This window comes from Melanerpes formicivorus, unplaced genomic scaffold (genome assembly GCF_026170545.1).
Source record: "Melanerpes formicivorus ecotype bairdi unplaced genomic scaffold, bMelFor1.0.p_v2 SCAF_9, whole genome shotgun sequence".
NCBI lineage: Eukaryota > Metazoa > Chordata > Aves > Piciformes > Picidae > Melanerpes > Melanerpes formicivorus.
In genome coordinates this window covers 14,519,199-14,540,536 of record NW_027142361.1, presented here as the reverse complement: position 1 = coordinate 14,540,536, position 21,338 = coordinate 14,519,199, and the positions used below count along the sequence as shown (strand labels likewise).

The 21,338-nt window shown below is 45.4% G+C and overlaps 1 protein-coding gene and 1 pseudogene across 1 annotated transcript; both read right to left on the bottom strand.

Annotated features, from left to right (window-relative positions):
- Positions 1-10,161: 10,161 nt before the first annotated feature.
- On the bottom strand, positions 10,162-16,089 carry SF3B6 (splicing factor 3b subunit 6). Its single transcript, XM_068143125.1, has 4 exons — positions 15,933-16,089; positions 15,552-15,670; positions 12,373-12,511; positions 10,162-11,596 (listed from the first exon to the last, which is right to left on the bottom strand). Exons 1-4 carry the CDS (start codon positions 15,960-15,962, stop codon positions 11,507-11,509), a joined length of 378 nt encoding a protein of 125 aa, XP_067999226.1. The 5' UTR covers positions 15,963-16,089; the 3' UTR covers positions 10,162-11,506.
- LOC137443334 (uncharacterized) lies at positions 16,024-17,307 on the bottom strand (annotated as a pseudogene).
- Positions 17,308-21,338: the final 4,031 nt, after the last annotated feature.

Below are 21,338 nucleotides of genomic sequence, written 5' to 3'. Positions count from 1 at the left end.
ACGTCATCAACGCATTATTTGTTACTCTGTCTTCTTCTGTGAAATACACATCATTCCATGCACTGCTCCTGGTAGAGATGGCACAATGGGACCAGGAACGTGCATGTAAGGACTGCTGGAAGAGAGAGGTCTCCTGCCCTACTGGTGGCCCCTCAACTCTGCCCAGTTTGGCTGCTGATGAAAGTGATGCTTCTCAAACACTTGCAATGCTGGTGCAATTCTATGCTTCTACAATTGTAAAACTAGTGTAAAATTTTCCACTAGATCTGAGAAATGTTAGAGAAGAGCAGAACTATGCATCCATCCTGAAAAACAAATGTGAGCTGTGGGATGATGTGGCCACTGAACACAGGGGGTATTTTTAGGCTGCATCTTCTGATGCTGTTTATATAGCCTGCAAGCTTGATTTGTGTACTGGGCTCCTGGCACTTAACATCAGCGATGTTTCATAGAATCATGGAGTCATTTTGGTTGGGAACAACCTTTAAGATTGAGTCCAACTATAATCTAACTCTACCAAGTATGGTATTAAACCATGTCCTTTAGCACATCTCTGCATCTTTAAAACACCTCCAGGGATTCAACTACCTCCTTGGGGATCCTATTCCAGTGTTTGAGAACCCTTTCAGTCAAGAAGTTTCTTCTAATCTCCAATCTAAACCTCCCCTGCTGCATCTTGAGGCCATTTCCTCTCATCCTATTACTTGCAACTGGGGAGAAAAGACCAACACCCACCTCACTACAGCCTCCTTTCAGGGGACACAGTCTCAAGCTGCGCCAGGGGAAGTTTAGGCTCGAGGTGAGGAGAAAGTTCTTCACCGAGAGAGTCATTAGTCATTGGAATGGGCTGCCCGGGGAGGTGGTGGAGTCACCATCCCTTGAGGTGTTCAAGAGGAGATTCGACGTGGCACTTGGTGCCGTGGTCTAGTCATGAGGTCTGTGGTGACAGGTTGGACTCGATGATCCTTGAGGTCTCTTCCAACCTTAGCGATACTGTGATACTGAGTTGTAGAGTGCAAAAATGTCTTCTATCAGCTTCCCTTCTCTGGACTAAACAAGCCCAGTTCCCTCAGCTGCTCCTCACAAGAGCTGTTCTCCAGACCTTTTACAGGCTCCCTTGCCCTTCTCTGGACCCACTCCAGCACTTCAACGTCTGTCTTGTACTGAGGGCCCCAAAAGTGAGCAGTGCAGAGTACGGGGGGGGGGGGGAAATCACAGCCCTGGTCTTGCTGGTCACATTGTTTCTGATACAGGGCAGAATGCTGCTGCCTTTTTGGCCAATAAAACTTATCACATTTGATGTGATAAATGTATCTCATTTGATGGTTATATGAATTCACAAAATGCTGCTTCCTCACCTGGAGATGGGAAGATGCCCAGTCTGCATCTGGTGTAAATCTAGGATCACTGTAGCAGCAAGCTCACACATCTACCTGTCACTAATAGTTCTTTTATTTAGGATAGGCTAATTTCCTGTTAATAAATAGGGAATTAGACCTGCCAGTGTGACAGCCACTAGTTCTCAGAAACTCTTTTTAAAGCTCCCAGTCTCCTCTGCCACTGCTCCAGACTGTCACTGGCAGCACTGGCTTACAGATTGCAGGTTGTAGCAGCAGTTGCAGGTTTGAACTCCTATAGATGTCTTGGTTAAACATAGGCTAGCTCTGTGACACCCATCAAACACAGGACAATGCAGCACATCAGTCTAAAGCTGCTCCTACCAGTGACCCAGATCAAGTTTGTTGCTCATTACAAACAAGCAAACCCCAAACAGCATAAGGGACTTGGTTTGGGACCTTTCTTGAGTGCCTCAAAAGTGATGCTAAGGATTGGTTCAGTATACCTGGAAAGGCCACATTATCTCTTGGTCCTGCTGTTGGCAAGCTTCTACTGTGTCTAAAGATAGGGCCTTGCTCTGCTCTTCTGCAGGGGTTCTTGAAAGTGAAAAACATGTTCCTGCCAGGCTTTAGGAGCTGATTCTACTTAGTCTTACTGTCTCTATCTGCAGAGCTGCTGTGCACTTTCTTTTTGCCCTCAGCAGTAGAACCCAGCCATTACCGAGTCTGTAAAATCCTTATTACAGCAGGCTGATGAAGTTCTGTCCCTCATCACTCTTTCTCCTCTGCTGTGGGAAGCAGAGACTATTACATTTTCCATGCCAATTCATATTGAAAAAAAAAAATGAAATGAAAACTAATTGTACTTTGTGATACTTAGGGAAATTAAGCTTTCAAGGAAATGTGATCTTCAGCTCTTTCTTTGACTGCAAATATGTTAATTTATTTAATTGTATCATTGCTCAACACAGTACATGTAATTATTGACACTATGTAATAGTGTGAAAAAAATTGACTGTCATTGCCTGTGTAATCTGATACACTCTTGTTACTGATTTCTAAACAGCATCCATGGGCAAATATGACCTTCCAGGCTTAATTTCATGCCCTACTTCCTGAAAAATTAAATGGAAAGTGAGCACACATAAAATCCAGCACAGATGCAGAGTACAAGGATGGTAACTTAGGGCAGCCTTAGTTGCTGCCCTCTCTACCATTCATATAACTGATTTCCCTGTCCTTTGATACTACATTTCAAACAAAATCTTGAGCAGACTTCATCAAAACAATCCTCTGGGCATTCAATTTCCATTCCCTCAGTCTTGCAGGTACAAATTATTTCATTTTACATGTACAGAGACATTGAAAGCCCTGAACAGGCACTGGAAGAGAAAGTATGAAATGGAATATTTAATGAAAGGCAGCAGCTGAGCTCTCAGAGAAATCAAAAGCTGCTGTTGAGGATTCATTGAAGGAATTTTTATTAATCTTATTACCCTAAAGAATTGCTTTTTATGTATGTGTGACCGTTTGACGTTGTCCCCTTAAGAAAGGGAATACGGTGGACGGAAGTTGATAAACGAAAAGAAGGATCTAAACTAATTTCATTGGTAGAGTGGGAGGAAGCACCTTCTGATCTGGGAGTGCAGGAGGGTATCCTGGGCATTCCAGCACTTTATCTTCAGTCTTTCTTCCGCTTCTCCTTCAGGCAGCAGCTTGCAGCTCCTGGGCTTTCAGCCAAGGCTTTGGCCTTGAAACTGATAAGGCCTGTATTAACTGCTTTCCAATTAACACAACTGCTTCTAACCTTTTTTCTCTTTCTCTCTCTTTCTAACCCGCTCTGAGGAAAAGGGGGAGAGAGGGGGAGAGCAGAGGTGGGGAACCCCCTCTGCTGAGGGGGGAACTCTCATTTCTGTGCTACTCTGTTGTATATCTTTGTATATATTGTAAATATTGTAAATTTGTATATATTTCCCTGCATATCCTACATTGCTTTGTAAATATACAGCTCCACTGCTTTGCTAATTCAGCTGTGAGTTTTTTTTCCCTTTCCCTTCAATTTTCTTTCCCTTTACTTTACAGGGGGGAGGGAGGAGGCTTCTTGGCCTTACCCTTCCAACCCTACGACAGTATGTTTTTTCAAACAGCACTGACTCTTCCTCAAAACAGACACTGCAGTGGAAGCATTGTGCCCTCCACTACTGACAGAAGCAGTGTGGTCCTTGCACAGGATTCTAAACAAGGCTGGCAGTGTGCAGCACTGTTATGAGTGCTTTGGCATTTTATTATTGGTGTTTATTTATTTATTTATTTATTTGAAGCACAAATCCAGCATGGTAACAACCACCTCCTGTTCCTGGTGTAGCAAGAGGCTTTCCAAATGGCCAGCAACTGCTGTAAATTACTTCAGTTATCCTAGTGTTCAGCACATGCACATGTGTGTATGTATATATATCTGAGCTGTGGTGGTTTGTAACCTGTTTAGTGAAGGGTTAAATCTTGGAGAGCCGAGCTCCAAGCACTGCTGGACTGATAAGAAGGAGACAGTGTTGGCCTTGATGGTTTGTGAACTGTGGGAACTCAGTGCAGCAGTGCTGTTGGAGGAGGGCAGATATTTGATTACGAGTGGTTGTTATGACCTGAGACGGTCAGACTTCAGGCATATAGAAGATTGATGTAACAGAGGCCCTGGTCCTGTCGTAAACTGCTTTTGCATTGCATTAGTTTTATAAAGAAGTATTTTGTATAATAAAGTGGACACCTGGCCTGCATCAGGCTGTGTCCCGTCTCTTAATCGCAGCAAATGGTGATCCCCGATTTGATAGGGGCGATGAAACGCTAAGCTGCATCCTGCCGCATATTCCCTCGGAACTTTGAATGAGCTGCTGAAAGGAAGCAGGAAAAGACGGCCGGCCAGAGCAATCCCTCCCGTTGGACGAGAGGTGAGCCGTGGGAAACATGGGGAACCAGGAGAGTTCCTCAGAAAGAGACGCCTATGAATTATTGCAAAAACTCCTTAAAAAGCATGGCAAGGTTATCTGTGGCCATGATCTTAAGGAGATGCTGGAGTGGGTGCAGGAGAACATCCCGACAGTTACAGTATCTAGCATGTTTACAAGTGAAATCTGGGATCAAGTGGGGGTGAAGTTATGGGATGCTGCTACTACAGGGAATGTTGAGACCCAGCATATGCTCCCATGGTGGTGGATTATATTCGAGATGCTTAAAGTGCAAGAAGGGAACTCGGAACAGAGTATTGAGAGAGCTCAGACTCCTCCTCTGTTACCCTCTAAGCTGCCACCAAAGCCGAAGCTGCGGACTGAGACTTTGGGTACATATGCAGCAGAATACCCCCCTGAAGATGACCTCCTAGATCCGGGTCCTGTCTATCCTGAACGGGAACCAGACCTTTATCTCCGGGATCCTCACGATGTGTGGGCTTCTATTAAGCGTCAAGCTTTGTGGGATGGAGACACTGAGGTTGCCACAAGAATCGTGGCTCCTGTACTGTATGCGGGAAGAGGGGGTAACCCTCAATGGGAGGCTTTGTCCTTCCCAGTGATTAAAGAACTCCGTCGTACTGCCGCTGAGCATGGGCTCTCTTCTCCTTATTTCGCTAATCTTTCAACATCTATACTCGACAATCACGTAATGACACCATATGACTTAAAATCTCTAGCACAACTGTTGCTAACTCTGTCTCAGTATACTTTATGGGAGTTCCAGTGGAGAAAAGGGCTCCAAGCGCTCTTACTTACATATGCGGGATATAACAATCAGGCTTTAGCGGCACTCACGTTGGATCACCTCATGGGCACAGGTCAACACACCAACCTGGCAGTGCAAGCCCACAACTGCCCCTGGGAAGCCCTGGAAGCATCGCGAGAGGAGGCACGAAAGGCTTTTCTTAATGTCCCGGACTCTCAAAAGCCACAAAAAGTTTTTACGAATATCATTCAGGAACCACGGGAACCTTATATGCACTTCATAGATAGGCTTAAACTGGCCTTAGAACGCCAAATTGATAATGGGGAGGCAAGGGAAATATTACTGTTGAAATTAGCTGTGGAAAATGCAAATGCAGATTGTAAGAAGCTGTTAAAATCTTTGCCTAATCAAAACTCCACCTTGCTAGAAATGATTGAGGCATGTAATAAGATAGGTACGATGGAACATAAGTATAAAACTATGGCTGCAGCTTTTGCAGCTATGAATGGTCCAATGAATACAAGAGTTTGTTATGGCTGTGGGAAAATGGGTCATCTCAGAAAGAATTGTTTGGTAGCTAATACTGGAGCCAAACCTAAGGCACCCGGGATTTGCCCTAAGTGCCAGAAGGGGAGGCATTATGCTAACCAGTGTCGATCTAAGTATAATTCTCAAGGGCAGCCCGTTGTGCAGGGAAACTGGATGCAGAGCGCAGAACGGCACCGCACGCAGACACAAATCATCCAGCTGTCACTGGCCAGCCAGATGCCGGCAGCACGCGCGTCTCTGACCTCTGCCCAGCAACAGCAGGCAGCGCAGGACTGGACTTGGCAACCTCTGACACAGTAACTTTACTTGATACCATGGTACATTTATTGCCAACAGGTGTGTCAGGTCCTCTTCCAGTTAAAACTCAGGCATTAATATTAGGTAGATCATCAACAACAATATCAGGGCTCTTTGTGCTTCCTGGGGTTGTTGATTCTGACAGCACAGATAAAATTCAGATCATGGCATGGACTCCATTTCCTCCCTGCACGGTACCGAAGGGAAGTCGTATTGCACAGCTATTATTGCTTCCCTTGGGATCGGAATGTCCCCTTGCAAAGGGACCTTTAAGAAATAAAGGAGGATTCGGGTCTACTGGGGATCTACAGATTCCGTGGGTACAGACTATCTCTCAAAAACGTCCTATTTGCCAATGTGTCCTGATGTATGGTCAGCAGAAAATAGTGCTTAGTGGTATTATTGATACTGGAGCAGACGTCACAGTGATTTCTAAAGCTAAATGGCCCTCCCGCTGGCCTGTAGCTAGTGCATCTCAGGCGCTGGCAGGCATAGGGGGAGCTGGAGAAAGTCATCAGAGCCTGAATTTCATTCAGATTCAGGGACCAGAGGAACATACAGCTTCTGTGAAACCTTTTGTTTTATCTGTGCCTATGGTGCTATGGGGTCGTGATGTGCTTTCACAATGGGGGTGTCTCGGTCCGGAGAGGGAAAGAGACTCAGTTCTTTTGAATATTCCCGTGTTGTGAAATTAGAGGCACAAACAAGGCTAAAATATCAACAGCTAGACTATTTATTACATAAGTAAAGTGGACATAAGAAGGGGAGAGGGAGAAAATAGAGAGGGAGAGAGAGAAGAGAGGAATTATATTACCACACCCCTCATCCCCCCCAAGACAGTTTGAGTCTGTGGAGGAAAGGTGCTGCAGGAGATGTTGGGTCTGTAGAGAAACGGTGCTGAGGCTTTGGCTGGAGAAGAGATGTGGTCCTCTGGGCAGCCTGGGTCTGTAGGGCTTCCAGGCTCCACGGCCTCTTTTCTCCAGAGCAGCATTGTCCCGGGCTTTTCCTTCTCAGTGGCATGGTCCTTCTCCTGTGTTTTCCTACATCTCCGTTTTTCTCCTGCGCTCGTCTTCTCACAAGCTAGTAGTTGCTCAAGTCTTATATACAGTTTTTAGTCCTTAGGTATTTATCCAAGTATTGTCCCTCAGGAATTCCAGGGGCAAGGAAATCTCATCCTTAGGTAAATGTCCAGGTATCGTTCCCCCAGAAATCTTTCTGTGCATTTCTGTGTGTTTGGGCAAGAGTCTGGATGGAAGGGGGGGCCTCCGCCTCCTCCATCCTCATCTACATGCCCCCATACTCATTACACATCAGGAAACAGGTGGTGAACCCATTGTCTACCCTTTCCAGGGTACTTGATGGGTGGAGATTATCTTGTCCTGAAGGCTTGATGGCTGGGTCCTTGGGTCCATTGTTGTAGGCCAGCTGCAGTCCAGTGTTATCATGATGCAATCGCAAGGTGATTTGCATCCAGGATTGGTAGACAGGATTCCTACATGATCTTTGCACCTTCCTTCCAGTGGCTCTGCCCAACACATATCAGCTATTGTCTGGGCAAGCAGCAAGTGATTTTATCTTTGTTGAGTCACACCAGGAGAACCAACTTTTAGTCTCTCACAGGGGGGTGACCATGAACACCCATTTTTAGAGGGGGCCATTGTGGTGCGCGACACCCTTCAGTTAACATGGAAAACAAATTCCCCTGTCTGGGTGGATCAATGGCCCCTACCATTGGAAAAGCTTTGCGTACTCCAAGAACTAGTCACAGAGCAATTGGGGAAAGAGCATGTTGTACCCTCCACGAGTCCATGGAACTCTCCTATTTTTGTCATCAAAAAACAAACATGCAAGTGGCGCTTACTCCATGATCTCAGAAAGATTAATGATGTTATGGAAGTGTAATGGGTTGGGGCAGACCCCCTCCCCACCACGCGCAGAAGTAACGACTCAGACAAACGGATTGCAAAGGTGATGGAAAGTTTAAATAGAACAGTGAGTGCGTGCAGGAAAAAAAAAAAAACTAAAAATACAGTGACGAGAGAGAGAGACCCAAAAACAGACCCAGAGAAACCCATCCCTACCTGAGGGTACACCCGAGACCCCCAGGGCTCCTTCTTCCCCCTCCCATTGCTAGGCTAGTCTCAGCTGGCCAGATCTGAGACTGCCCATCCCCCCGTGGCCTTGGACCTAGCCAGGCCCAAAGCCAGGAGATCTCTCCCCCATGTTACCGACTGATGGAGGAGGAAGAAAAGAGGAAGTGCCAGACCCCGCCGCAAAACTTATAGTGGTGCAAGGGATCATGGTAGGAAATAACCTAATTTCCTGTGTCCACCCACTGGGCTGGACTTCTGGACACAGGAAACACCCCCCTGTAGCAGAGGGCAGCCAGCCCAAACTACGACAGGAAGATATGGAGAGCCTTCAACCAGGGCTACCCTCACCCACAATGATACCATGATACTGGTATTTAACTGTTATTGACCTGAAAGATTGCTTCTTTAGCATTCCTTTACATCCAAATGATGCTCCTAATTTTGCTTTTTCAGTTCCAAACATCAACTTGCAGCAACCTTTGCAGAGATATCATTGGGTTGTGCTTCCACAAGGAATGAAAAATAGTCTTACAATTTGTCAGTGGTATGTAGCAAAAATTCTTAGTCCTGTTTGAGAGGCATTTCTTGACGTTCTGATATATCATTACATGGATGACATTCTAGTGGCAGCACAAAGCCCCGAGCTCATGGAGAAAGCCGTAGCCCTTACTGTATCCACTGTGACTCAAGTGAGTTTTTGTGTAGCATCTGAGAAAATTCAGAATGTACCACCTTGGAAATATTTAGGGTGGAGGATTTGGACCCAAACAATTGTTCCACAGTCTTTACAGATCAATGTACATGTGAAAACACTTCATGATGTTCAGAAATTGCTTGGAACCATAAAGTGCCTTCATCTTTTAAATTACTTGCTAATTGGGGACTTTTTCTCTGGCTTTGTAGTTTTCTTAGAACAATTAAGTATGCTTTTACTGCTTTATTCTTTTTGCTATCCTTTTTTACCTTGTTTATTGTAATGCTTATAGAGTTTAATTTTTTTTGTTAAGGGGATTCTTGTTATATAACGGAAGGGGGAAATGAAGGGTTAAATCTTGGAGAGCCGAGCTCCAAGCACTGCTGGACTGATAAGAAGGAGACAGTGTTGGCCTTGATGGCTTGTGAATTATGGGAATATGGTGCAGCAGTGCTGTTGGAGGAGGACAGATATTTGATTGCAAGTGGTTGTTATGACCTGAGAGGGTCAGACTTCAGACATATAGAAGATTGATGTAACAGAGGCCCTGGTCCTGTCGTAAACTGCTTTTGCATTGTATTAGTTTTATAAAGAAGAGTTTAGAAAGCTATGGACAGTCACACAGAAGCCCTCCAATAGGACTTCACTCATTACTCACAAATGTTTTAAAAGCAAGCTGCTTTTGGCCTGAGAAACTTCAGTTTGTATTATCTGATGGGTGAGAACCGAAAAGCAAGCTGGCACTGCAAGAGTAACTTGCTCACCCCAGAGGAGCAGCAGCAGATCACAGCTGCACCTGACAGCAGTACAGGGCTGGACAAGTGGGAGACATGCAGTGACACAACAAGAGAGCTTTACGTTTCTGCAGTTTAGAGATGCAACCCCAGCTGCTAATGTCTCTTGTCACCTGTTCCCATCCTCAGGGACACCGTGGCCTGCAAGGCTTCTTGTTGCAAAAAGCAGCTTTAGTTTTAAGGGAGGGACACAGGTATGGAACAGCCATAGCACAGGGACAAGGCTTTTTACTGCATGCACGAAACACAGCTCGTGCTCATCCTAAATGAGAAGTGAGACTCATCCCAGGGGACACATTCCAGTCAGGCATAGGATGGGATTTCAAGCCCCCACCCAAAGGTGAAATCACACCTGAGCCATGTCACCTGCCTCCTCCCTGCTCCTCTGGGGTGAAACAGCCAACTGAAAGTGTCACTGCCACCATTCATGCTCCTACCAGCTGAGAAACACCACCTCCTACACATGGCAACTGCAAGAGACCTCTTCTGTTTGAGAGCTGGACATTGGTACCCACAGCTGTGCATCCTTCCCCACCACTCATGCTGAACATGTGTGAGCAGTCATGTACATACAAGGACAGATGCTCTGCAAACTCTAAACTTCATCAGAAACATTCAGGTGATGAATGACTTCCATTCTAACAGGAAAGGTTACATGCAGAAGTGGCACAGCATAAAGCAAGTCTTGATGAAAAAAGGCAAAACTGTACACATTTATTTTTTAACTAAACAGACAAACAGCATTGTTCTTTATGTGACAAGTTTCAATGAAAATCTAAGGATAAGAAAATGGGAACATTCCTTCATGACAGCATAATGCACTAAAAATGTAGCTTAAATTATAAATTGTCAAAGTATGTTTGCTTCTGCCCCCTTACTACACTGGCTGGAAGTTGCCTGGTCTGGGAGTCAAACAAAACATCAAAGCAAGTAAATTCTCCCAAGCAAGGACACTACCAATATCCACGACTTCCAGCTGGTTCAGAACAGAGGCAGAGGTCATTCTTTTCCACTTCCAAAATACGTTGGTTATACATACTCTGTATCACACTAGTTCTTATTCACAGCACAAGTGCTAAAAAGCACATTTGTATGTGTTTTATCTTTACCAGATTCTACATCTAAACCTTCAGGTAGATGAAATCTATTTCAGTTCAAACACACCAAGTGGAAAATAGGACACAACAGGTATCCAAAATTACCACCATGATCTGTCTCATTTTGGTCAGGTTTTCCTTACTTCACACTAAAAGGTGCAAAGTGTTTTCTGTCACTCCCACACTAACCTCAGGACAAACCTGGGACACATAGCGAGGACCTTTGTTTTATTAGGTCAGCCCTGCAGCAATGTACTATTAGAACAAGATTATTTTACTGCATTTTACCAGTTTTGTCTCAGTCACTGGTGATGGGACACTTTGAAGTCACCTCAGCAGCTGGATCACTTTAAAGGCTATTCATTTTCTACAGTTTGTAAAAGAAACTTATAAACATGGAATTGGGTTTGCTTCTGTTTCTAGAAGCAGGAGTTAGGCTCCTTCAAGCATTGCAGAAGGGAGAAATGTGCAGTAACCTGTGTACAATACACAGGAATGAAGGATTATTAAACCATACTCTAATAAAAAGCACACAAATCCCTGTGGCAAGGAGACTAGTCGCAATACTCCATTTTCAGAGAGTGGGAAGTGAAATTTACCTCTGTGTAGGTAGACAGTTCAGAGCCCCCTGAGCTCTTGGATTAACTGGCAGCATGAAACACTCAGCCAGCTTGCTTCTGTCTTGAAAGGTCCTGCTAGAAGCAGGACTGTGGTTATGCAGCAGTTATTTGGTCACTCTTACAACCACTGTGTCCATTTACTGGGATTTAATTTGAAAGCAGATCTTCTGATGGTTTACATTTATTTAATTCTAATGTGAAGATCTACAGATTAAAATTTAAACTTTAAAACAAATGTTGTAAGACTTCATTGAAGATTCCTATGTTTAGTTCAAGAACTCAACAGCAGAACTTAGAAGTTTTCAAAAAAGATCAGTTTATTTTGGTGGGTCTGTATTAATTCCGTATTTTTCCTTGAGAAGCTTAAGCTGTTCCTCTTTCTTCTTTGTGTCCATCTTTTGGAATGCCTGTAATGAGGAAAACAGAAGATGTAAGAAGAAGAGAAATAAAAAAAACCAACTCATCTTATGATATGCTTTTTCTTTGTAACCACAAATAACATCACTATGAACTACATCAACATCACACACAAACAGCACTGCTTATTTCTCAACTTCTGAGAACACCACAGCACCCTGAGTACCATCAGTAAGAGGCAGAACATTTGAGACATACAGACATTCTACCTGTAAACAAGGCCTTGTAATATAAAACAAGTAATGGCTTCTAACTGAAGAAGCTGGATTGAGATTAGACATTAGGAAGAAAGTCTTCACCACGGGGGTGGTGAGGCACTGGAACAACTTGCCTAGAGAAGTTGTGGATGCTCCAACCATGGAAGCATTCAGAGCCTGGTTGGATGGGGCCTTGAGCAACCCAGTCTAGTAAGAGGTGTCCCTGCCTATGGCAGGGGGTTAGAACCAGGTGACGTTTAAGGTCCCTTCCAACCCAAACCATTTAAATACTATGATTTCACATTCTGCTGCAACTGTGCAGTTCCAAGGCCCTTGCTTCCTCTTTTCAAAGTACACTCACCAGAAACATGTGTTTCACACTCTTGGCCCAAAGGTACCTTTTCTGCACACAGAACACTGAATAAAGATGAAATCCTAACAATTTATCCAATCCATTCCCTTCACCAGTTTGGATTTCTTAAAAATATTCAAGCAACTGTCTGTTCAAACAGAGTTTGGGTTTGTGCTAGGTAACTTAAAAACCCCCAAACCAACCCAAGTGCACCTACCCTGTTTGCATTATAGTACAAAACAACAAGGTATCTGTTGCACACGTTGAATCCTGACAGGTGGTCACAAGCATTTTTGGCATCAAAGATGTCTTCGTAAACCACGTAGGCTGTACCTCTAGTTTCAGGAGTGTTTCCACTGTAGAGCAAGATCATTTTTAATGTTAAATGAACAGGAAATAGTTCTATTTTCTTTGGCCAAGATTAGGTTAACAAAGTAATTTCACTAAACCCCAAATTACTGTTATTTTTTTCTAGCTATTATAATACTACTTTGCTTTCCACACCTATCTCTCCTTACAGTTCAGAGCTGGAGGTAACAGGAAATCTGACACAGGCACATACTCCAAAGGGATCTTACCTCTCCACAACAACTATCAGAAGATGTTGCTGTCAGGGGTTGTCATATCTCTGGGAGTACTTTGAGCTTTTATTACTAAGATTAGCCGGTTTTATTTAATATTACCAGACCAGGCTGTCAGTTAATGGATGTCTGGATCAGATGTCTCAATGGAATATGTCTCTTGACACATCAAAAAAACTATTCTAGAGTCAAAACAGTGCAGGACCACAAGACCACTTCAGAAGCACTGCCATCATCTATCAGACCACTGATTCAATTTCCTTTGCCTGAGGTACAGAAGACATGTCTGGGCACATCACACTAACTAGCCCAGAGAGATTGCAGAGCCTACAAATCAAAAAGGGTCTCAGCTAAAGGATACTTGTAGTCAACTTACTAATCTAAGATGTTGGCTTCTAAGAGAACTCCCAAGGACAACTGACATCACACATGCACACTGGGCTTCATACAAAAAAGAAGAGGAGAATGGGATAAAAGTCATTACAGAGGGATTTCTGTGGAGAACAACAGGAATCTGTAGTTCTGAACAATCACTGGGAAGCTGCCTATAGGTCCCTGTTGGACATGCAGGCCAGCACATCACTTTGATGGAAAGGACGTGATACGTTTTAATTCTCTATGTCACACTTTATGTTCAAACACTTTCATTAACCTTAAATATTAATTCTCCTTTATGCTTATTAGTGAAGAACTCCACCTATTTAGCAAAGCCATAATTTTAGGCAGTCTCTTATTCCCTTTCCCACTTCCCCAGTCACTTTCGTAACTTGTCCCTGTACAGGAAGGATCTCACTAGCTGCATGTTCCAACACAGTGTCAGCAGTGTCGGTTTACTGAAGGTGGTTCTGTGTGTAAAACTCAGTTGATTCTATGCACTGAACAATCCTTTGCAATCACTATGGATCTGGAATGAACACTTCTGTTTACCACAGAATTGTTTTTGAATTTAAAGGATCACCTTAAAGATCATCAGGTTCAACCATTACCTAACTATCAAGTCTGGTGCCAAACCATGTCCCTCAGCACCACAACCACTCATCTTTTAAACACTTGAAGGAATGGGGATTCAACCCACCTCCCTAGGGAGCCTATTCCAGTGTTTGATAACCCTTTCAGTCAAGAAGTTTCTTCCAATATCCAACCTGAACTTGCCCTGCTGCAAACTGAGGCCTTTTCCTCTCATCTATCACTTATTACCTAGGACAAGAGACCAACACTCACATTGCTATAACCTTTCAGGGAGCTGTATAGTGAGAAGGTCTCCCCTTGAGCCTCCTTTTCTCCAGGCTAAACAACCCCAGTTCCCTCACAGACATTTCTCACAAGAGCTCTTCTCCAGACCCTTCACCAGCTTTACTGCTCTTTTCTAGACCCACCCCAGCACCTCAATGTCTTTCTTTTAGTGAAGGCCCTAGAAGCAAACACAGTACTCAAGGTATGGCCTCACCAGTAGAGAGTAAAAACCACATCCCTGGTCCTGCTTGTCACACTACTGTTGATACAGAGCAGGAAGCTGTTGGCCTTCCTGGCCACACTGATAGCTAATATTCAGCTGGCTGTTCATCAACAGCCCCAGAACTTTCTCTACCAGACCACTTTCCAGCCACTGTGCTCCAAGCCTACAGCACTGCATGTGGTTATTGAGACCTAAAGGCAGGACCCACATTTGGTCTTGTTGGAACACATGCAAACTGGCCTCAGCTCGTTGATCCAACCTATCCAGGTCCCTCTGCACAACCTTCCTGCAGCAGCAGAAACATCTTGATTTTCCCATTAATTCTGTTGTATGCAACTTTTGCCTTTCTTATTTTTTCTATAAGGTAAAAGGTGCATTTAAGATTTACTTGAGAGTAAGTCTCTCATATTTTTACTGCTGGAAAGCAGCCCTGAGGAGAGAGACTTGGGGGTGCTGGTGGACAAGAAGCTCAACATGAGCTCTCAATGTGCACTTGCAGCCCGCAAAGCCAATTAGATCCTGGGCTGCATCAGGAGAAGTGTGGCCTGCAGGTCAAGGGAGGTGATTCTCCCCCTCTATTCAGCTCTGGTGAGACCCCACCTGGAGTACTGTGTCCAGTTCTGGAGCCCCTATTACAAGAGGGATGTGGAGGTGCTGGAACGTGTCCAGAGAAGGGCCACAAGGATGATCAGGGGGCTGGAGCACCTCTCCTATGAGGACAGACTGAAGGAGCTGGGGCTGTTCAGTCTGCAGAAGAGAAGGCTCCGAGGTGACCTAATTGTGGTCTTCCAGTATCTGAAGGGGGCCTACAGGAAGGCTGGGGAAGGACTTCTCAGGATCTCAGGTAGTGATAGGACTAGGGGGAATGGAATGAAGCTGGAGGTGGGGAGATTCAGGCTGGATGTGAGGAGGAGGTTCTTCACCATGAGAGTGGTGAAGCCCTGGAATGGGTTGTCCAGGGAGGTGGTTGAGGCCCCGTCCCTGAAGGTGTTTAAGACCAGGCTGGACGAGGCTCTGGCCAGCCTGATCTAGTGTGGGGTGTCCCTGCTGATGGCAGGGGGATTGGAACTAGATGATCCTTGTGGTCCCTTACAATCCTGACTGATACTATGATACTAACTCATTTAAGTTCACATCAAACTCAAGCTTCTTCAACCCTACCTACCACCAATACTATTTTCTAACAAATTCACACACATAAGAGAAACATCATCACATCCACCTCTGGCACAGAGGAAGACTGCTGAAGTGAATTTAACTTTTTCAGCTGTGAAATCCTGTTGCTACCTACTGCAATAAGGATAGTGATACTAAATCACAAACTCCCCTTTACTTTTCAAAGAAAATTAAAATACTTACACTCTGATTTGTCGAATAGGCCCGTATTTCCCAAAAATATCATACATTTCCTCTGCTGTGATTTTATAGGGCAAGTTTCTAATATACAGGATCCGGTTGACTTCCGGAGGCAGCCGGATCTGACACAGAAACATACATTGTGTTAGACCTAGGGCAATCACTTCAGAACTTAAAATCAGCAGCGGACGTGCTAAATCACTGAATGAGCGCATGTGCTTCACTGGCCCTTTTTAAACCCTCTATAGCTACAAACCTGACACGTTTTTGTCAAACATAAGGCCTGCCTAAAGGAGGGAGACGCAGCCCCGGGCCGAGGTGCACTCCTCCTCAGCCCCCGGATGGATGAGGCGAGCCGGGGAGAGGGCAAAAGAGAGCACTCACGTTAGCACGCTTAGCCGCTTGCATCGCCATGGTGCGGGTGGGAAGGAGGGGGCTGCCGCCTAGGAGAGAAACACCAGCAGAGAAGGAGAGTTCACCGCAGCAGAGCGCTCAGGCCTGATGGAGCTCCGGCTGCTATCCCAGGCTGCACCGCGCCGGAAGCGCCCCCGCCCGTTCGCCAGGCTCCGTGGGCGGCACAGAGCACCGGGGGGAGCACGTGACCTGCGCGGCTGCCCCGCCCATCGCCTTGTTCCCAGCCCTTTCCCGCTCCCGCCTCAGTGTAGGGCTGGGTATCGCGCTCCCGGCTCCAGAGCGGAGCTTCCCGGTGGCCTCCCCACTCCCCATGGAGTACATCAGTTTTAATTTGTCCTGATTTATCTACATAGGTGCAACAAATGGTGTTTATCATGGTACACACCCCTTCCATTTCAGCTGTAATAATATCCAAAGCTAGCCTGTTTTGCAGTGACACACTGCTTGCAGACTTAACTTCCACCTGCAGGTTCTGCACCGCATCAGCTGCTGAATTAGCAATGATTTCCATTGTAGCTGATATATTTACTATTGCTTTTTCAAGTTGTGCAACGCCTAATGCAGGGATCAATGCTCGAACAAAACTGTGATATCCAGTATTGTATCTAATAAGGGGATTTGCTGTCCTTCTGTGTCTTCTCCAAAGAGTTCTCCAATATCCTCTAGGCAGGATCTCATGATGGACAGTGATTTGTGGGGTTAAGTAGCCTGCAGTGCAAACTCCTGTCCATTTTGGGGGTAAGCTTTTTCTGGCATGCCCACCCCCACATAACCACCAATATCCATAAGGGAGTGAGCAACTAATTTGACTTAATAGGGCTACACCAGCCCCTACAACATCCAGCCTGTTTTCTTTAGAAGAGGTACAGCCATTTCCCTGCACCCATGGATTGGCACCTCAGACTTCTCCAGGGGAAGAGTAATTCCAGCTGCAGCCCAGCCCTGTTAAATTTCACCATCCTACCTTATTTTCACTACTTTCATTACTTTCTACAAAAAGGGTTTGTGAAGGATCTACAATTAATAAGTCAAACTTTGGACCCAGGCTTTCTGAGCTATCTTTCCCATGCTGACAATTGTGGAAGTTACTATCAGATGTAGTCACCCAGTCTGATGGCCCCCAAGTCCAATTCATTGAGGCTACCCCAAATAAAGGGGTCCTCATTTGGCCTCGAGGAAGTTCAGTGCATATCCAACAGTTAGAGAGATTAGTTTGCAAAGCCAATTCTTGACTAACATTTAAGTACGTATTGCCTTCCCATCCCTCAATAGTATCAACCAACAAACAAATCACAATTATCGATACAGCTTGAGCTTCAGGGGTCCCTGGGATTTGAGTTTCCATTCTTTCACTGAGGTCTTCTTGACTCTGGTGTGGTGAATCCAAGCAGCTTGTTCCTTGAGTTTGATGGCTGTGAAGGATGTCAATAACACCTGATATGGTCTGGTCCACTTGGGCTCCAGAGGGTTCTCTGAAAGAGATCTGACATAGACATAATCTCCAGGTTCCACATCATGGACTGGTCTGTCTAACCCTCTCACATTGGTTCCAATCACCTGTTTGTTAACAATGCTCAGGTTCTTATAAATTTGCTGAACATACTTGTTCAACATTGCCTCTCTAAATTGCCCTGGTTCAGAAGGGTCCATAGTTCCTACTACATAAGGTCTTCCAAACAGGATTTCAAATGGGCTCAACCCTTCCTTTATTCTTTGCTTAGTTCGAATTCACAACAGGGCAATTGGTAATGCTTGTGGCCAAGGCAGGTTTGCTTCCTGTCCAATTTTTACTATCTGGTTTTTGATCAAATGGTTCATTTTCTCCACTTGCCCACCCGAATGTGGATTGTAGGGGGTGTGGAGTTGCCAATCAATCCCTAAAATTTTGCTCACTTGTTGTACCACCTTAGCCACAAAATGAGGTCCCCTGTCTGAGGAAATAGCAGCAGGTACCCCAAAACGAGGTATTATCTCTTGTAACACTGCCTTAGTAACCTCCCGTGCTTTGTGCAACAGGGAAATGCTTCTGGCCAACCAGAGAAGGTGTCAGTGAGTACCAACAGGTACCTGTATCCCCCCTTTCTTGGGAGCTCAGTAAAATCGATTTGCCATTGTTGTCCTGGATAATTTCCTTTGCTAATTTGTCCCAGTCTAACTCCTCTTCTTACTTTGGGGTTAGCCTTAAGACACACCTCACATTGCCGGGTTACCTGTTCAACTGTGGCGTATAACTTCCGTGCTATACTCTCCTGAACCAATTTTCAATACAGGGCTTCTGTTCCCCAGTGAGTCTTTGCGTGTTCCATCTGAACAAAAGCCCAGAGAAGGTTAGTGGGAATGATTAATTTCCCATCTGGTGTCCTGGCCCAGCCCTTTCCTGTCCTATTACCCAAAAGGTCTTTAATTAATTTCTGATCCTCTGTGCTATACACAGGTTCTGGCTCTTTTTGCTCAATTGACAGTTTACCATCTGGGATCAAAGCAAACTCTGACACCTTCCTCCCCTCCCTGGCCACCCTTTTAGCTGTTTCATCTGCCAGTCTGTTGCCTCTTTCTTGACCAGTATTCCCTTTTTGGTGTGCTTTGCAGTGCATTATGGCTACTTTGCTTGGCTCCTGCACTGCTGCTAGCAGCCTCAGTATTTCTTCTGCATATTTAATACCTTTTCCTTGAGATGTCAACAGTCCTCTTTCTTTCCAAATGGCTCCATGGGCATGTACCACCCCAAAGGCATACTTGGAGTCAGTCCATATATTTGCACTTTTCCCTCGGGAAAGCTCAAGGGCTCTGGTGAGTGCTATTATCTCTGCCTTTTGAGCAGAGGTGTTACTTGGTAGGGCTTCTGCCTCAATTACCTCTTCTCCTGTAGTTACAGTGTACCCAGCTTTTCTTTCTCCCTGGATCACAAAACTGCTTCCATCAGTGTACCAGTTATGGTCTGCCTTTTCCAGGGGTTCTTTAGAATAAACCTTTATTAGAATAAACCAAACCAGGTTGGAAGAGACCTTCAAGGTCATTGTGTCCAACCCATTAACCAATCCAACCCACCCAAACAGCTAACCCATGGAACCAAGCACCCCATCAAGTCTCCTTCTGAACACCTTCAATGACGGCGACTCCACCACCTCCCCGGGCAACCCATTCCATAGCGCAATCACTCTTTCTGTATAGAACTTCCTCCTAACATCCAACCTGAACCTCCCCTGGCGCAGCCTGAGACTGTGTCCTCTTGTTCTGGTACTGGGTGCCTGGGAGAAGAGACCATCATCCACCTGTCTACAACCTCCCTTCAGGTAGTTGTAGAGAGTGATAAGGTCACCCCTGAGTCTCCTCTTCTCCAGGCTTCAGGTCAGGTCTGCTGGAATAAGTGGCCTCAATTGTTTCCAAACAATCGTGAATAACTGGTTCTCCATCACCACCCTGGAGGAAAGAGGCTGGATTGACAAAGTTAGCAACTTTAATTTCTACATCATCCTGCTCTACTAGGATGGCTTGGTATTTAAGAAATCGTTGTGGAGACAGCCAGTGTCCTCCCTTGGCTTCTAGAACAGCAGAGATGGTGTGTGATACTAGGACTGTGATCTTCTGCCCCATTGTGAATTTTCGAGACTCTTGAATGTTAATTCCAACTGCTGCCACAGCCCTCAGGCATCCTGGCCATCTCTTGCTTACCTCATCCAGTTGTTTAGAGAGGTATGCCACCGCCCTTCGGTAGGGTCCTAAGGTTTGTGCTAGGACTCCGAGTGCTATCCCTTGGCTTTCATGGGAATACAATAAAAAAGGTTTAGTGACATCAGGTAGGCCTAGTGCTGGTGCCCTCATCAATTCCTTCTTTAAGGTACGGGAAGCTTGTTCAGCTTCTCCATTCCATTGCAAGTCCTTATCAGTCTCTTCCAATAATTCATAGAGGGGTTTTACAAGCAGGCCATAATTATAAATCCACAACTGGCACCACCCTGTCATTCCCAAAAAGGTTCGGAGTGCCTTTACTGTGTTTGGAAGTGGAACAGAACAGATGGCCTCCTTCCTTTCAGGGCCCAGCACTCGTTGTCCTGCTGTTAATTCATATCCCAAGTAGGTTACTTGCTGCTGTACTATTTGGGCCTTCTGTGGGGAAACTCGATACCCATTAAGTCCCAGGAAATTCAGCATACTCACAGTCCATCTTTCACATTCTGCTCTGGTCTGGGTGGCCAGCAGGATGTCATCTACATACTGTAGCAGAACTCCACTGCCTTCTGGTTTGTTCCACTTTTCTAATTCTTTTGCGAGCTGATTTCCAAAGATAGTAGGGCTGTTCTTAAATCCTTGGGGCAAGACTGTCCAAATTAATTGACGCTTTTGGTTAGTTTCTGGGTTCTCCCATTCAAAGGCAAACAGTGGCTGGCTCTCAGGGGCCAGGGGTAAACAGAAAAAGGCATCTTTTAGATCCAAGACGGTAAACTGTGGCAATGCCAGCGATGAGCAGTGTGAGCAATCTGGCAGTGTAGCCCTAGAGCCTGACATGGTGGTAGGCTATGCTCAGCATAAATGCAGAGCCAGCTAGCAGTGTAGCAAAACAGTGCTGTGCCTGCAGCATGTAACTAAAACAAGGCACTGGTAGCTATAAACATGGACAGTTATCTTGGGACAACAGGACATGCACCTGCATCAACAAACCTTGCGTGTCGTTAGTAGTTGGACCAATAATCTATAATAGTGCGATGTGTGGTCATCATAGGGAACCAATGAAGCCATGCCAACAGGGCACTCCGAGTTTATATAAGTTGTAGCAGTTGCCTTGCTACGCACTTCTGCCTTTCCTGTCTCTTCTTCTATACTTTACTTTACTGTGCTATACTTGCACTACAGGCCTGCTCCATAGGCCTGCACCTCAGGCCTGCAACACTGAAACAATAAAGGAACAATACTCGATCATATTGGTCAGCCTTATTGATTCCAATCTCCGTCGCCGTTATCTGGCGCCTGAATACCCCTGAACTTGTGGACAAGGGATCCTCAGACTACAATACTAATCAACTCAGCATAAAGAGGTACGTCCGAGCAATATGGAAAGCCGGTCGGAATAGCACTGCCCTAGTGCTGAAAAAATTAGCAGCGCGCACTCTAAAAGGAAGTGAATCTCACCCTGGCCTGGTGAGCGACCAGGGACGGGCAAGGGGCAGCACGCCACGACACAGAAGAGGCTGTGCTAAACGCCCTCCACCTATCCTCTCCGTGAGAGGTATTACTGGCAATTCTGGGATCTTAAAAGGGCTATTAGCCTGTGCCCAGAGTCATCCCCACGGCAATAAGCTTTTACTTCCGAAGCACGGGACGAAATTGCAGCCCAGCTGTGGGATGAGGTGCTAAATACTTAAAAAAGCAGCTTTTCGC

Bases quoted from the DNA above. Each gene is read 5' to 3' on its own strand.
- SF3B6 (XM_068143125.1), bottom strand. From the start codon at position 15,962: ATGGCGATGCAAGCGGCTAAGCGTGCTAAC. The intron at 15,671-15,932 runs GTGAGTGCTCTC...TTTCTGTGTCAG, and splicing joins AAGCGGCTAAGCGTGCTAAC to ATCCGGCTGCCTCCGGAAGT. The intron at 11,597-12,372 runs GTAGGTGCACTT...TCCTCATTACAG, and splicing joins TGTACTATAATGCAAACAGG to GCATTCCAAAAGATGGACAC.